This window comes from Lynx canadensis, chromosome B4 (assembly GCF_007474595.2).
Source record: "Lynx canadensis isolate LIC74 chromosome B4, mLynCan4.pri.v2, whole genome shotgun sequence".
NCBI classification, from domain to species: Eukaryota; Metazoa; Chordata; class Mammalia; order Carnivora; family Felidae; genus Lynx; species Lynx canadensis.
Window position 1 is genome coordinate 18,861,116 of NC_044309.1, and position 17,920 is coordinate 18,879,035.

At 35.6% G+C, this 17,920-nt stretch overlaps 1 protein-coding gene across 4 annotated transcripts in view; it reads left to right on the forward strand.

The window, feature by feature from the left end:
* Nucleotides 1-17,920, forward strand: part of PLXDC2 (plexin domain containing 2) — a 455,171-nt gene that overhangs the window by 316,854 nt on the left and 120,397 nt on the right. For all 4 annotated transcript variants that reach the window (XM_030321035.1, XM_032593836.1, XM_030321036.1 and 1 more), the window contains 2 exons: nucleotides 2,227-2,349; nucleotides 9,752-9,870. In XM_030321035.1, coding sequence (XP_030176895.1) covers nucleotides 2,227-2,349; nucleotides 9,752-9,870 — 242 coding nt within the window. The remainder of the gene's footprint in view (nucleotides 1-2,226; nucleotides 2,350-9,751; nucleotides 9,871-17,920) is intronic.

Consider the following 17,920-nt stretch of genomic DNA (forward strand, 5'->3'; position numbering starts at 1 on the left):
TGTTTTTGAAAATTACTTTAGTATTGAGTCACAATTATCATATTGCCTTGATTACTGCCCTCTTTATTCTTTAAATCACACAAAGTTTCTTCCGTTAGCACATGGAGAATGTAGAATAGAGAAATAACTATTCAGAGCCACTGTCCCTTACAGAACATTCTCAGAGTATAATTTAATCCTTTCCTTGAAAGATCATACCTGCAGGGGTGCCTGGTTGGCTCAGTCAGTTAAGCATCCAACTCTTGATTTCAGCTCAGGACATGACCTCATAATCTGACAGTTTGTACAGTTTGTGAGATCAAGCTCTGCGTTGGTCTCTGTGCTGACAGCATGGAGCCTGCTTGGGATTCTCTCTCTCCCTGCCACTCCCCCTTCCCAGCTTGTGGTTTGTCTCTTCTCAAAATAAATAAATAAACATTAAAAAAAAAAAGAAAGATCATACTTATATAGGATTTTTGTATCTACCTAAATGGTGAAAATATAAACAAATACATCATAGATCTTGAAAAATAGTTACTCTTCATCTTTATAATTTTCATAATGTGATATTCACTTTGAACATTGATGATGACTCATATTTTACAGGGAAATAAAATTAAAGTGATGACTGTGTCACTGTATCTTAATATCATTTAGTAAACTTGAGATATGTGAAATTGCAATTGTACAAAATTCTGCTCAAGACAAATGAAATTTATTTTGAAGCATATTACTTGGCATTTGAAAACAAGAAGTAATCAATGATTAAAATACATGGTAAAGATTTTAATAGTTAGAAATACATTTTTTAAAGTGAATAGCTAAAATGTAATTATGCTTTTAATGAAAAACGAAAAGGAAGTCAAAGGAATAAGACATTGCTAAAAGAAATTAATTTCCAAGTAAATAACTGCAGATTTAAATTTCCAATAACTTATCTAGAAACCATAACTGAGAATTTGAAACAATAATGACCACAATATGCCAATGAAAGCTTTATTTAGACCATGAAGTGAAGTAACAAAAACTTTAACACTTTTTTAGAGGCTTAAATCTACACAATTTTGTGTGTTTTTTAAACTCTTCCTTGTTTTATTTCATTAATTCTTATGAAAATAGAAAATGATCTATAGTAGTCTCAGGTAGCTAGTTAACTTGTGATCGCCTAAACATTACAATTGCATTATCACAAATAATTTGCTTTGGGTTTTACTTTGTGTGTGTGTGTGTGTGTGTGTGTGTGTGTGTGTGTGTGTGTGCCTTTTTACATATATGTTCTTAATTGTGCATTTCTTAGCTTAATATTAAAATTAGTTATCATTCACTGAGCTGACCGTCCTTTCAGGAAGCAAAAGACCTTGGAGGCAAGAAGCCAGTATTGGATTAACAATTTGTCAGGGATAATACACAAAGTAAATAAAGCCAATGTGAATAATTGGAAGTGGGCACAGTTATAACATAAGAGCTATTGAAAGTTAATTCAATATGAAGTTCTTTGTAGTTAATTCTCTCTCATTATCCAACCACTAGAATAGGCTGCCATTGATAACTTTCTAAAGAGAGTCATTTGTGCATTATCAGTGTTTTACCCTTTTATCTGTAACATATAATGCTTTTCTTCTTGATAGAGTGCTAGTATTATAATAACTGAGCAATGTACAAGTTTTTCTATGGGTGTTTAACATTCTTTCAATTTTGACAAAAAGGGTTAGAATGTTTTCTGCATTTTAGTGTTGAAGATATCCATGTGTGGTTTCTAAAAGGTCCTGAACTGAGATTATAGTTGAAGAAATGCAATTAAACTTTGTGAAAATGCAATTAAACATCATGAAAATGCATTCATTTGTAAAAAGGACTTGCATGTTCAGCTAGTGTTAAAATAACAAGGGATTAATAATGGCAGATTGAATATTTGAATTGCACACCATACTGTATTACCTTTTTAGCCTGATGATCTCTCCCACAGTCCACAGTCACTTTCCCACAATTAAAACTGTACATATTCTAGATTTTTGATTTACCAGTCTGCAAGGTACTACAAAATCATATGAGACTTTGTTCCTTAGTCCAGACTGTTGTTGATCAGATGTTAAGACATTCATTATATTCCTTTTTTTAGCTACTTTGATATTTTACTTTCAAAATAAATAACGGAGTATTTATTTTGCAACGGAGTTGGAGGTACTTTAATTAAAATTTTATATGGGATTTTCCTTAACTTATTTCCTATTTTTTTTCCAACTACAGGTTTCATATACACTGGAGAAGTCGTACATCGAATGCTAACAGCCACACAGTACATAGCACCTTTAATGGCAAATTTTGATCCCAGTGTATCCAGAAATTCAACAGTCAGATATTTTGATAATGGTATGTACTGGTTAGCCTGTTCTTTATTGAATGTGTACTTTCAGACATCGATCATCAGATTCATATTAATATTTTATGCCCTGGAGTTTTTCTGGTAAGCTGGATTGTAAATCGCTTGATGCAAATGCCTTGAGTCGACAAATATACTGTAACTGTTAATACGTGGATTGAAGTGTGTGGTCACATGTCACTTATTTATTCATTCATTTGTTGGTTCAACAACTCTTTATTAACACCTCTCTTAGGCACTGTAATAAATGAGTTGCTGTCAATGACTTTTTGAACAGAGCAAATAGATTCATTTAATGCCATTTGCAATAAGTCCTTATTGTTGAAAAAACTAAATACGGATAATTTGTTATCTTCAAATAGAGGCAAGTGGCATAATACTTGGAATTAAATTTCCAAAACTTATGAAGGATATGTACCATAAGATGAACACACCTTTTAAAGAATACATAGCGGATAGTTAAAATACACTTATGAAAATCAAGTTCTCCTGACTTTAAAATAGGAAATAGAGCCTACCAGGGTTTGTCAGGTATACTGACAATCTATCCTTACTATTTATTATTTGAGGACATATAAAATAGCGAAAAACTTGACTATATCACTGACTGCTATTGACATCTAAGTGAGGAATTTCGAGTTATGAAGACCTTCAGATAAATGGATTTTGTGTCTCTATCTTTTGGAAGGCTACATGACTTTAGTAGAGAAAATACGAAAGGAAAAGTTTGTTTTGAAAAATCGAAGATAGAAATTTCTGTACTGTGTAATACAAAAATAGTATTTATTTGCCCAAATGACGATTTCAAGAAATTTCTGTACAGCTCAAATGACGATTTCATCTTTTAAAATTATGGAACTATTTGGTGTGAACAGTTATTTCTACTGTTAATGACTGAGGAAGAAATTTACTGGTGGGTAGTATAGACTTAATAGTGACAGTAGCGTTGGGGAAATGTGATCATTTTGCTAAAAGCAATCTTCTGACCAGTGCGAAGAACCCATTTTACAGATCAAAATAGCAAACAAAGAAGGAAACTAAATGTAGTTAGCTATATGCTCTGAGAAACACATTTCAAACGATTTGAGTAGCACAAAGGTATGTTCCAAGATTAGGTAACTCTGAATGTTAGCCATAATAATTACCTCCCCTATTATTTTAAGAGCTATCAAACACTATCCTACCTTAAAAATATGAGGTGCTAAAGACAAGGGTGTCCAAATAGATTGTAAAGATACTTGGGGTAAAACTATAACCAGACACTTATCTGAAAATTATTCCATGACCTTCCAGCCAGAATCACCTTAGTAAACAGGAAATGATTTGATGAAAGTTGATTATTTTCTAAGCTCTGTCACTTACTAGATGATGTTAGAGACATTTGCTCATGGGGACAGAATTCTGATGACCGACTTTTCATGATATTAACATCAAAATCATAAAGCATAATGACATAAGTAAGTCTCTCCAATAACCACAGAGGACAGTGTAGCAACTCATGTGGTCTGATATATGAACATAAGTAACACCTTCATCTTTAAGCTAAGGAAGAACGTCACTAGATCTTGCGCCCATCATGAAAGAAATGGTGTAGGGTTGACAGTCATGGGCTAGGAAATGGACCATGCTAACTCAGCTCCTTAGAAATGTAAATTCCATTCTTCAACGCAAGGTTTTCTTTTGACAGTATATACTTTCACATCATAATTGTCCAAGAAAAGTGCCTCCCTGGTTTACTTACCCAATTGCTCCCTCTAGAACAATAGGTGAGTTGGGGGCTACTTGGAGAAATAGAAGATTTTATCTCCAAAAGCCACTGCCACCATCCTGTAGATCATAAAGTTTTAGATTTCAGTAACTTTTTTTAAAAAAATTTTAAGTTGACTAATTTATTTTGAGAGACAGTGTGAACAGGGGAAGGGCAGAGAGAAGGACAGAGAGAATCCCAAACAGTCTCTGCAGTGTCAGCACAGAGTCTGATGTGGGGCTCATACTCAGGAAACCCTGAGATCATGACCTGAGCTGAAACAGAGTCTGACACTTAACCAACAGAGCCACCCAGGAACCCCTCAGTAACTTTTAATAAAAGAGGAAACTTAAAATATTGGTTATCTGACAAAACAGGATAGAGATAATTTAACTTTAAATTTAATAACATTTACACTTAAATAATCTTTCAGTTGTGTATGAACCCCTCAGTATGTACGTAGAACCATTCAAATTAATAAATGTTGGGAGAGCTATAATGGTTCTACTTAAAATAAAAAACTTAATTTAAAATAACTAATTGTTATTTTAAAAAGCCTGCTACTGACAATATATTAAGAATATCTTTGGCGCACCTGGGTTGCTCAGACTGTTAATTGAGCATCTGATCACGTCATGATCTCAGGGTTCGTGGGCTTGAGCCCTACATCGGGCTCACTACTGTCAGCCTATCAGCTCAGAGCCTGCTTTGTATCCTCTGTCCCCCTCTCTCTGCCCCTCCCTCACTTGTTCTCTCCCAAAAATAAATAAATACTTTAAAAAAAAAGGAAAGAATATCTTGGAGTGCCTGGGTGGCTCAGTTGGTTGAGTGTCCGACTCTTGATTTCAGCCTCAGGTCATGAAACCAGGGTCATGGGATCAAGCTCTGCATCGGGTTCCACATTGAGCATGGAGCCTGCTTGTGATTCTCTCACTCTCCCTGTGCCCCCCCCCAACTCACACACACGCTCAATGAATGAATGAATGAATGAGTGAATAAATAAATAAATAAGAATATCTTCATCAGAATTTGCATTAAAGACATTTAATTACTCCATTTATATGGATCTTTCTTTGGCACAAAATTTGAGGTAACTGTATTTCCTTGTATTTAATGCAGAAATCCCTAGAAAGCAAGAACTATTCTGCCCTCCCCCACCATGTTGTAGGAGAACAAACAGGTTCACGCAGGTGTGTCCAAGGCCTTGCAAAAAGTTGTAGAGGCAAGACAGAGGATAGGTCTTCTGCCCTCTCTTTTGGTGTTTTCTCTGTACCATTTAAGTGCCTAACAGAAATTAATGAATAAAAAGGAGACTAGAGTTTGAGAGTTGCCAACATGCATGAAGGAAAAAATGGTACTGTTAGTAGGCATTTCCTGATCAGAAACCCCTTTACTTCTATGCGTATGGAAGTTTCCTGCCTATTATTATCCTCATACCTTCTAATATTTAAAAAAGTGTAGTATAGATACATAGATGCCGATAAAAGAAGAGACTTGAGTTTTCACTTGGAACACGGATTCATGGTGGTGTTCCCTATGTTTAAAAGCACCCAGATAAAATCCAAAAGAATTTTTTTGGGATTCTAAATGTTTACCTCAAAGAAACAAAATACATTGCTATATTGAAAGTGTACAAGGTGATGATTTCATATATGTATACATGGCAACAGGAATCCCACTGGGAAGTTAATTAACACATCCATCAACTCACATATTTACCTTTTTTTTTTTTTTGGTAAGAACAGTTAAGTTTGACTCTCAGAAAATTTCAGTTATGCAATACAGTATTAGAAACTACAATCACCATGTTATGTATCAGATCCTTAGACCTTATTTGCAGTGTATATGAAAGTTTGTACATTTTTACCAACCTCTTGCTATTTTCTTCATCCCCTAACTCCTGGCAACCAATATTCTAAACCAGTAACAACTGGCAACCAGTATTCTGAAATGTGTTTCTGTGAGTTCAACTATGTTTTGTTTTTAAATTCCACATGTAAGTGATACTATGTAGGTTTTCTTTTTCTCTCTTTGGCTTCATTTCACTTAGCATAATGATCCATTTATGTTGTTACAAAGGCACAATTTCACTCCTTTTTAAGGCTGAATAATATTCCTCACTGTGTGTGTGTGTGTGTGTGTGCGTGTGTGTGCGCGTGTGTGCGCGTGTGTGTGTATATGCGTGTTCTTTATCCATTCATCTGTAGATGAACACTTAAGTTGTTTCCTTATTTGGCTATTATGAATAATGCTTCAGTGAAAAAGGGAGTACAGATATCTCTTTGAAAAGGGATTTTGTTTCCTCTGGTATGTACCCCTAAAGTGGGAATACTAGATCATACTACAGTTCTAATTTTAGTTTCTTGAAGAAACTTTATACTGTTTTCCATAGTGGCTGTGCCAGTTTACATTTCAAACAGACTACATGGTTTTCCTGTTCTCCACACCATCTCCAGCATTTGTTATCTCTTGTCTTTTTGATCGCAACAGGTGTGAGGTGATATCTCATTGTGCTTTTGACTAGTATTTCCGTCATGCCTGGTGTCAAGCACCCTTTTATATCCTGTTGGACGTTTGTATATCATCTTTAGAAAAATGGCTATTTAGGAGTCTCCTTTGATTCATCTTATTTTGGTTTTGGGTCTTCCTGGATCTGAATGTCTGTTTATTTCTCCAGATTAGAGAGGTTTTCAGCCATTATTTTTTTGAACAAGCTTTCTTTCCCTTTCTTTCTCTCTTGTCCTTCTAGGATTCTTATAATATGAACATGGGTCTGTTTGATTGTGTCCCATACATTTCTTAAGCCATATTTACTCTTTCCTTCTTTTTTCTTCTTGCTTCTCTAACTGGATGATTTCCAATTCCCTGTCTTCGAGTGCATTAATCCTTTCTTCCACTTGACCTACTCTGTTGTTGAACCACTCTTCTAAAATTTTCATTTTAGTTATTGTATTCTTTATCTCTTTGATTTCTGTTGAGTACTTTTTAATGTTTTCTATATCTTTGTTGAAATTCTCACTTTGTTCCTGTATTGCTTTTGTAACCTCAGTGAGCATCTTTATGACTGCTACTTTGAATTCATTTGGGTAAATTAACTTACTGCTGTTTCATTAAGATTGGTTTTGGGAAATTTATCTTGCTCTTTTGATTGGAACATATTTCCCTACTTTTTTTTTTTTTTCATTTTTCTTGGCCGTGTTAGTTTCTGCACATTAGATAAAATAGCAGACTCCTTGAATCTTGTCAAAGTGGCTTATGCAGGACACAAAGCACATCAGTCAGTCCCGCCCAAGCTCCTGATTATCTCTCAAACCTCTGTGATTGTCCCTGATACTGTTTTTGTTCTTGGTGGTTCCCAGTAGTCGAGAATGTGCCAAGAAGCCATCAGTGTTTCAGAGGGCAGGATCACAGTCAACACCTACATGCAGGGTTTATCTGTGGTCAGACCCTCAGGCAGGAGCTAAGAACGTATGCAAACTACTTCTGGGGAGAAACTGAGATAGGCGTATTTTCCTGGTCTTTCTGCACCAAGCTGGGATATATATAGCCATAAGGGGGTGCTCCTTCACCCATTTAGAAACTGTGTATTTGCCATCATCTTCTAGGTCTTGTAAATATAAGCCTCATTGGCTATCAGAGCAAGGTGATTTGGGTGCCTAAATCCTGGATGACAGCTGTAAAAGTGGGGACACTAGATATATGGACCATTTCTTTCAAGATAGATACTGGCAACTTTGTTTTATTGTTGGAGTTATCTGGAGGGAGATGGTGGGGGAAGTGCTAATTGGCTCTCTTTGGCCATGGGAGGATAACAGTCAGCACCTAGATGAACTAAGTAGAAGCTGGACAGTCATGCTACAGCTTATAAAGTAGGTAGTCACACCCCTTCCAGGGAAAGACTAGGAGATGGGCATTTTGACTACTCTCTCTGCTAAGCCCTGGGTTAGGTGGGGGAGGGGGAGGATAGCCATGGCAACTACCCAAGGGCACACCTGTTGCTTCTTTGTTTGCTACCATCCTTGGGACTTGCAGTGCAAATCCAGTTGTGCGTAAGAACTAGGTGATCTGGGAGCCTGGCTCTCAGGCTGCAGCCATAAAAGCTGGGTGCCTGACATGTGTGCAAGCTCTTTTCCAGAAGGATGTTGGTGACCTAGTTTTGTTGTCAGAGTGAGCAAAAGGGAGAAAGTGGAGAAAGTGCCCACTGGCTCTTTTGGGCTCCGGAGAGGATCACAGAACCCAGATGCATGCAGTTTCAATGTGGGTATTTTCTCAGTTGCCCAAATTAAAGCAGTTATTCAGCTTTCGATTTCTCCCACAGGAAACTGTTCTGTGTGTAGCTACACATTAGGTGTGTTCCAAGGGAGGAGGGAAATTCAGAAGCCTACTATGTCCCCATCATGGTTAAAAGCTTTCAGCAGTAAGTTGAACTCAAAAACACAGTGAAGACAGTATTCTGTTTTACATCAGTCATCAGGTACAGGAATTAACTCACGAGCAGTCAGATGGATGAAGTGCACAGGGCAAGGTTTGTGGGAAGAGGTACGGAGCTTTACACACCAGGACGCTCCTGGGCACACCACCCTCCTAGCACTTCTGCATCTTCACTAACCCACAAGCTCTCTGTCGTACGATCTTGGTTTTTCTTTTTTCCTTTTTAATCACATGTTTACTGACCTGGGAGATAAGCTTATCTCTTTTGGTTCTGTGAATTTCATTTTCTGTAAAACATTTTTCATTTCTGTAAAACATTTTTTCACAGAATGTAAACAGGACTATTTTTTAACCAAACAAAAAATCCAATACTTAGAGCTAAGCAAAAGCCTTCGCTCCTCATTTGTTTTCTTTTAGAAAAAAAAGAAAGAAAGAAAAAAGAAAGAAAAGAAAAGACACAATGTCCGTTAAAACAAAACTATGAATTCTCATTGGTGGCTATTAAACTGTTTCAGTTTATATTTCGTGTTAATAGTTTTATGGCAAATACTGGCAGATTGACTCATCAGAATATGATACATACCACTGAAGACTCATTTATCCCAGTGTACTTGAACTTGAAGGGGACTTCAGAAATCTTTGCCTAGGGCCCTTTAAGCTACCTTGCAGCCTCTTTGAAGCAGTACAACAAAGAAAGGAATACAGGCATTGTGAACCAGAGAAGAAAATTCCCATTAGTGTTGGAATTTTTTTCAGCATGGAAGAGTATAATTCTAAGTATGGAAGAGACATTTTCAGGTCTTTTACAAGTGATTCTAGCTTTCCTGAATGTGTTCGGTTTTTTTCCTAGCATTTGTCAAATATATTTGAAGTGCATTCAATCCACTTGGGCTGCATTTTGAAAGTGGCTCATAGAAATTTAAGCAGACAGTACCCATTAACATGAATGGACTTCCTAAGGCAAAATTCCCTCATACTGGGCTCAATATTAACCTCGGTATGAGATTAGATTTTACTAAATATTTAGAGAATACTCAATTGTTTAAAAATATCTCAAATACAAGTTCAATAAAGAATTCCAATTAACCGTATAACATTCAAGTAGCACAACTACTAGATTTGAAGACTATATGCATGGTTTTGTGAAGTCTCTCACCCGAATTCATTGGTATATTTTTATCAATGTGTTTCTTCTGTTTTGATGGGGTTGATAGGCACAGCACTTGTTGTCCAGTGGGACCACGTACATCTCCAGGATAACTACAACCTGGGAAGCTTCACATTCCAGGCAACCCTCCTCATGGATGGACGCATCATCTTTGGATATAAAGAAGTAAGTAATATATTGATGATTTCCTTTCCCCTTGATCTTGACCTCTATCTTTTTCTCCAAGTGTTAAGAAAGGGACATTTTACAGTCATGAACCTCAAATCATTTTCTCATGTGTTGGTTTGTTTTGCTTCATACAAAAAAATTTTTAATATACTAGGTGGCACTGATTGTTAATTCTTTGGGTTTTATTTTATATCCTGACATTATGATCAATGAGTTGCATAAAATTATGAAACAATTATATCCTAGTGGTATTATAATGAAATATCTCTAAGAAAAAAATATTTCCAACTTGGAAGGATTTCTCATCTAAATCTGATTATTTATATTTATTTTTTTGTTTGTTTTTCCTTTGTCTATTTCTGTGACATATTTTGGTTCTAATTCCGAAAGTATTAGTATATACGAAAGCTTGTGTGGCTCAATGCCCCAGTACTGAAAGCAATCAGGACCCATAATTCCTTTGGCCAGTATTTATTTCACCCTGAGAGGAAAAATTAATTAGAGGTCTAAGTGACAGAAAGAATAATGGAACTCAAACTTATGGTTTGCTTCATTTTACCAAATTAACAAAGTAAAGAATGGAAATGTATTAAATTATAGCCTTAAATTTACAGAATGTCTAAATTAGAATTATAGTATGTTAAGTTTAAGAACTCTGTTGACAGTATAATTAAGGACTAATAGACATCCTAAACTTTTAGGGAAGAAAACAAAGAATACAAGAAGAAAATTCCAGGAACAGTTGTGCGATATTTTAGGTAGTCACTAGGCGTGAGAGGAATTTTGACAATGTGAATTGATGATGGACAATTATTAGTCCATGGGTTAATGGATATTTATAATAACATAGACTCAGTATCTTATGTGAAGAGTTATTTTTTTCTTGGCAAATGAATCCCTGGCTATTTAAAAATTATTCACTTTGGTTAAGTCTTCTGAAATGCATCTTTTCTATAAAGTGAGGGACAGTTATATTTTAATGACATAAGTCAACCTTTGAAAATCTTATAATCATTTTAAATATTTCCACTCCTTTGAAGAATTCTTCCATGTGGAATATAATATAGGATCTGGTCTGCTTGGTGCTTCTTTATCCAGAGCTATGTTTTGATATCATAGTCTATCATTCATATATAATATGAATATATATATTATATATATATGGTGTATCTATAGTGTAATCTAGTGTAATCCTGGAACTGCATAGTGACATTATGGAATGTTAGTTTTCAACTATTCTAACCAATGGTGGGAAGTTTTCTGGAAAGATGCAGAGTCCATAAGTCTAGGGTCTTAAATCTCAATAACTGTAGGCATTTTTGAAGCAGAGGTTTGTGTTTGTACTGTGGTCTCTGTCTCTAGTCTTTATTATCAAAATTGTCATCTTTATTTACATTTTCTCCATGGGTTTCTCACCTAGCAGAGTAGCAGTTCATTTTCCCTATTCCTTCTTTGTAGGGGGTTTGGTATTTTTAAAATATTTTTTTTATTTTCTTTATTTTAACCAAAGAAGAATTTTCCACTATGGTTTTCCTGTTTTGTCATGGGTAACATTATACCAGTAGGCAATTTTAACACTTTCTTTATATTCCCAGACTATTATCCTACTGAACATTAGTCCTTCTGAACTCAGAGTTCTAAAGAAGTCATTACTTTATTATTTGCCTTGCCCTTTCTCTGTCCTGGTTAGAAAGCAGTTTTCTATTTCATATTCTACCTTTTTTTTTTCTGATAATTGCCATGAATTTCATTTTGTTGATGCAAATTTCTATTTGTAAAATTTGCCACAGTAAGGGTTCCCTTGCATTTGAGGGAAAGCTAGATGCTCCTGACACTTCTAGAAAAACATTTATAATCACAATAGCATAAAATAGCTGTTTGCATAATGTATTACCCTTGACAAAATGCTTTCACATATAGTATAGTTTTCAATTCTTCAACAATGTCCTATATTCTCAATATTCATAAAGGCACTGGCACATGAAAGTAATAATAAATGTGTGTGGCTTAATTATGGAATTAGATCATACACAATTATCTTTATTTTATAGCTAAGCAGACTGAGTTGGAAAGGTTAAATGGCATGCTTGTGGGCACAGAACTAGTTAAGGACAAATTCAGGACTAAAGGCTCTAATTTGGTAATCTCAAAATACCTCCACATTTTTTTTCTTTCTCAAGGACATTATGCATAGCAATTCACAAGTCTATTTCTCATTTGTTTTTTAAAAATATTGGTTAATGTTTGGTGTTTAAGGATCTTTTTTTCTGACTCCAACAGATGACACAATCACAATCTCACAAAGTTAGAAGTATTCTGAGTTAAGGTGTAGAGCTAACAAAATTGTAAAGACATAATAAGAGTATAATTTTGTGTTCCTGTCCAGCTTAAACTTGCAGAATCAACATTATAGATAGGGAAGTAAAACACAATTCTTTCTGTAATAGTTGCTACTAACTGGCTAAGCCAACTTTGTTTTATTTTATTTTATGTTATTCATTTCATTTCATTTTGTGTGAATGAGAAGAAAAAAATCTGATTTATGCAGAAACAACCAATAGAGGACTTGTTTAAATCGTAGAGTAAAATTAGTAATGCATCAAGTAAACTTACTGACGCAAATTTCCTCTTTATTTCCATCAAGTGATTTATGTCAGTAGCTAATGATGTTTCCTGTGTTAATTGTTAATGTATCAACTGCCCATCCTAACCATTCAGATGTCTTTCAACTCTCATGTCCCATGTATGGTCATTTTTCCAACAGCATAATTTTTCATGTGCAAACCAGATCAATAATGGTCAATAAATGAGAACATATATTTGCACTTATACTAATCTTGCTTGTAATATGATTGAGATAGGGAAGTACTACTGATGTTTAAAATAAGAGTGAACACAGATTTGCTTGTGGCATTTGATGGTCCTTCACCACAGTCCCAATGTTCTCTTAGCCATACTAGTGAGAGAAGTCATGGCAGCATGGATTCATTTAAAGAAGTAAGCTATCTCTCCTGATTGTCACTCTGTATTCTGGAACCAAAGATTTAAAATTCTGTTTTAAGTTATTGTTACGCAGCTGTTTATTGTAGTTAACTTCAAAGAAATAGTTTACTTAGGATGAAGCCAAATCACAAAAAACATACTGTCTTTTTCTTAATTTCCTGTCAGATTACCAACTGTTCCTTTTATGAATGCATTTTCCAATTTCACAGTATCCATTTGTTTCTTGTGCATAGATTTAATTACCTGATAAAATTAACCATCTTCTCATCTACTGACTTAATATATTAATAACAGTTCCTTTAAAGTTCATGGCTGATAACTAATATCTAGATTGCCTCTGGGTCTCTTTCTATCAGATGTATTTTTTTTTCTTTTCCTCTAGATTTTCATTCATTGGTCACGGCTTTTTTTGTGTTAATTAATTTATTTATTTTTAATTTACATCCAAGTTAATTAGCATATAGTACAACCACGATTCCTGCCCCTTACCCATTTAGCCCATCCCCCCTCCCACAATCCCTCCAGCAACCCTTTGTTTGTTCTCTATATTTAAGAGTCTTTTATGTTTTGTCCCCCTCCCTGTTTTTATATTATTTTTGTTTCCCTTTCCTTATGTTCATCTGTTTTGTATCTTAAATTCCTCATACACCTGAGTGATGTCATATGATATTTGTCTTTCTCTAATTTCACTTAGCATTTTATACCCTCTAGTTCCATCCACGTAGTTGCAAATAGCAAGATTTCATTCTTTTTGATTGCTGAGCAATACTCCATTGTATGTGTGTACCTTTTCATCTTTATCCATTCATCCTTCAGTGGATATTTGGGCTCTTTCCATACTTTGGCCATTGTCGATAGTGCTGCTATAAACATTGGGGTGCATGTTCCCCAATGTTTGAAATCGCACACCTGTATCCCTTGGATAAATACCTAGTAGTGCAATTGCTGGGTCATAGGGTAGTTGTATTTTTAACTTTCTGAAGAACCTCCATACTGTTTTCCAGAGTGGCTGCACCAGCTTGCGTTCCCACCAGCAGTGCAAAAGAGATCTTCTTTCCCTGTATCCTTGCCAACATCTGTTGTTGCCTGAGTTGTTAATGTTAGCCATTCTGACAGGTGTGAGGTGGTATCTCATTGTGGTTTTGATTTGTAGTTCCATCATGATGAGTGATGTTGAGCATTTTTTCATGTGTCTGTCAGCCATCTGGATGTCTTCTTTTGTGTCTATTCGGCTGTGTCTCCTTTTATGCTAGATAATTTTTGATTGAATGTTGGGCATTGTTTACAAACTACTAAAGGAATAGATGGAGGTTGTGGACGTTGTTTTCTTCCTCCAGAGAGGGTTTACATTTTTTGTTTGACAGGTAGGATGGAACAGATTACTTTTTTTTTAATTGGCAAACATTATTAATTTTTCCAAATTTTTATTTAATTCTAGTTAATTAACATACAATGTAATATTTATTTCAAGAATAGAATTTAGTGATTCATCACATACATATAATATGCAGTGTTCAACATAAGTGCCCTCCTTTATACCAAACAGATTACTTTAATACTGTCAGGGCTAAGCTCTTTCAAAGTTGAGCATTAGTTCTTGTAAAGACTGCTAAATTTTGGGTTAGCACTTACTTTTAGAGAATAGTCCTTCGGGGGCGCCTGGGTGGCTCAGTCAGTTGAGCCTCCGACTTCGGCTCAGGTCATGATCTCACGGTTCGTCTGAAGTTTTGTTCAGTTTCTCAATGTCTAAATCTTGCTTGTAAATTACCAAATGCCTTGACAGGAAAGTGGTATTGCATTCACTTCTGTGATTTCCTCTCTCTGGAATCTTGACTTTTCAAGTCTTTGCTCTTTGATGGCCACCTGATGCCTTCAACGGGTGCTTTCCATATGTTATTTATCTTTCCTGCTTGATCTCAGTAGGAGAAATGGTCTCTTACCAGTTTGTCTGCCATAACCAGAAATCCCATTCACTTTTAATAACAATCCCCTAATTTGATAAAATCTAACATTTATTGAGCTCTTCATATATGCCAAGCAGAGACCTAAGTGTTTACCATTTATCTCATACAATTCTCACAAAAAACAAGAGGTAGTTGCTTTTATCATTTATAGAAAGGGAACCTAAAACACCCAGAGACATTCAATAACTGTCCCAAAATTGTGAAACAAAGATTTATCCAAAGTCATCTGGATATGACTCCAGAACCTGTATTCCTAATCACTGACCCCTACTGCCTCCCTCCAAACTTCCTTTTCAAGAAATGCCTGAACTGCTTCACTCACTTTGATATTCTCTATGATCTTTCCTGGCTGGTCAGTATTATACTGTAGCTCTGCCCCCTTGAGAGCACAGGTAAGAATGGTTCACCTTTCCATAGCATTATCCTATTTATTTTGTTAATTTTTTTTTAACGAAAAGAGGTTGTACCTAGGTAAAAAATAATAAAAATAAAACATGCACCCTTTCTTAGACAAATAGAATTTGGAAAATCACATTCCTATTTCCTATTCTGTCAATAACCAGCTGTGACCTAGAATCCATATTCTTCATGTTATTTTTATATTTTTAAATGTTTATTTATTCATAAAATAAACAAGAGACAGAACGTGTGCACATGAGTGGAGGAAGGGCAGAGAAAGGGATAGAGAGAATCCCAAGCAGGCTCTGTCATGTCAGCATACAGCCTGACACACGGCTGCATCTCATGAACCATGAGATCACGACCTAAGCCGGAGTCTAGAGTCGGACGCTTAACTGACTGAGCCACCCAGGCTCCCCTTTATGTTATTTTAGTTACTATTGAATAGTGATTGTTGTTTGTTTCATTATAGTAGATGTAGACCTAAAATCTGGGATTATGGATAATGTACCAAGGAACTTACCTATTCATAAAGAAGATTTCGTTCCAAAAACATTAGGGATTTAAAATCAGATATCTTACAGTCCTGATGCTCTCCTTCCTAGTATATCATCAAAATTTAGAAGTTGCATTTCCTTTGACTTGTGTTTCTCTTTTGTATTTTGAATTTATTACATTATTTCTCCTATTGTATTTTGAATTTGTTGTTATTTTAGATACAGACTAGGGAAGGACATGGTTCTTCCTGTGTCTTTTGCAAATTCAGTTATTTAGCTCATGAGAGGGAGAGGGTAGTCATCAATTTCAGACAACACAATTAAAAAGAAAGTCATATAATCCTTCTATAAGGTGGTGGGGAAATCACAGAGAATGCATACCCTACTTACACGTCCACCTATTCTATCCATGTTCTTGGTTCAATACCTTACTATCTCCTCAGCAAATTTTAGAGGAGGTCAGTATAGAAGAACTCTATTGTTTATTAAGTAAAATCACTTTCTAATCTGTTTCGCCATTTAAGTATTTAAACTTAATGTACCTTAGTGTAACATCCACTGTTTCCATGGAAGAAGGCATAGCTAATAAATCAGCATTGCCTATTTGGTATAGGTTTAAATGGCACCCTTAATGCACTTTTAAAATTTCCTTCAAGACTCTTTCTCTTATTTGAACTGTAATGCTTCTTCATTCATGATAATCATCCTGAAAGTATTAAAAGATGAACAATTGCTGAGCTTGTGGAATTTATGGAAAAAAATAATTCAAGAGAGTAAGAGAAAGCCATAAGAACTGAGCAGTGAAACATTTACCTTTGATAAGAAGTAATTTGCCTTTATGACTATTGCTCTGTGTGTGAGAATGTTGGACATGTGTTTATATAATATATTGCATCCAAAAAACTTTATAGTTCTCCCTGTAGAAAAATATATATGTGTGTGTATATATATACACATACATATATGTATGACATCTATACATGCACATTATATATTCATATACTTACGTTTTTTTATTTAAATACAATCTATTGGGGCGCCTGGGTGGCGCAGTCGGTTAAGCGTCCAACTTCAGCCAGGTCACGATCTCGCGGTCCGTGAGTTCGAGCCCCGCGTCAGGCTCTGGGCTGATGGCTCAGAGCCTGGAGCCTGTTTCCGATTCTGTGTCTCCCTCTCTCTCTGCCCCTCCCCCGTTCATGCTCTGTCTCTCTCTGTCCCCAAAATAAATAAACGTTGAAAAAAAAAATTAAAAAAAAAAAAATACAATCTATTTAATAAATTTATGATATGAGATTAAGAAAACCCAGGTGACATAAAATGCTGATTATAACTCTCAAGAAATAATATGAAAAAATGGAGACACAGATGATTTTACATTATAGCATTATCCTGTATTTTAAATACATGAAATGTAAAATTGTATCAACATGCCTTTATTTAGGATCTACCTCATTTGCATTTGTGGATGTATTTTATGGTTTAGTTATATCACACATAAAACCTCCTGATGTTTTAGTTTCTTTTTACTTTTCACAGTGTGAGAAGATGACAGACTGACCCGCTTTCCCTTTATAATGTTTCTATAACAAATGCTGTGGGTAAGAATCAATCAATCAATCAATCAAGTAGCAAGGTAGAAGGATCTATCTAGAGGAAGTAATTTTAGAAACAGAAACTTGTTCTAATGCCGGCCCTGCCCCTAGCTGTTGTATTGTCCTTGGGCAACATATTTGATCTTTCTGGGTGTGCTTTCTCTTCAAAGTCCTTCTTCCTTTCCACCCCTGAGATGTCACTGAGATGTTGATCTTGCCCATATCAGCCCGACTCCCTGCTCGGTGCTTCAAGACCAAAGAACTCTCTTGTCCCTCCCTGAGGTAAGAGGTCTGTGCAACCTACATGTCTTTCCAAACCCAAGGAGTTTCCCAATCCCCACCCTTTTCCCCTAGTGTTTGATTGCCAGGCCATGTGTATGCAAGCTCCCTTGTCTAGCTGTAGTCCCAGATAAAGGCCTCACTATAGTCTTATTGTCTTGAGCCCAGTCTCACAGCCTTCTACAGGCAGGCATCTGCCTCGTTGTCTTATTTTATAGGAAGCTCCAATTCTACTTGTCAGTTCAGTAAGGGGCAGTCTTTAAATCACAGGTCACAGCAGTGTGTGTGTGTGTGTGTGTGTGTGTGTGTGTGT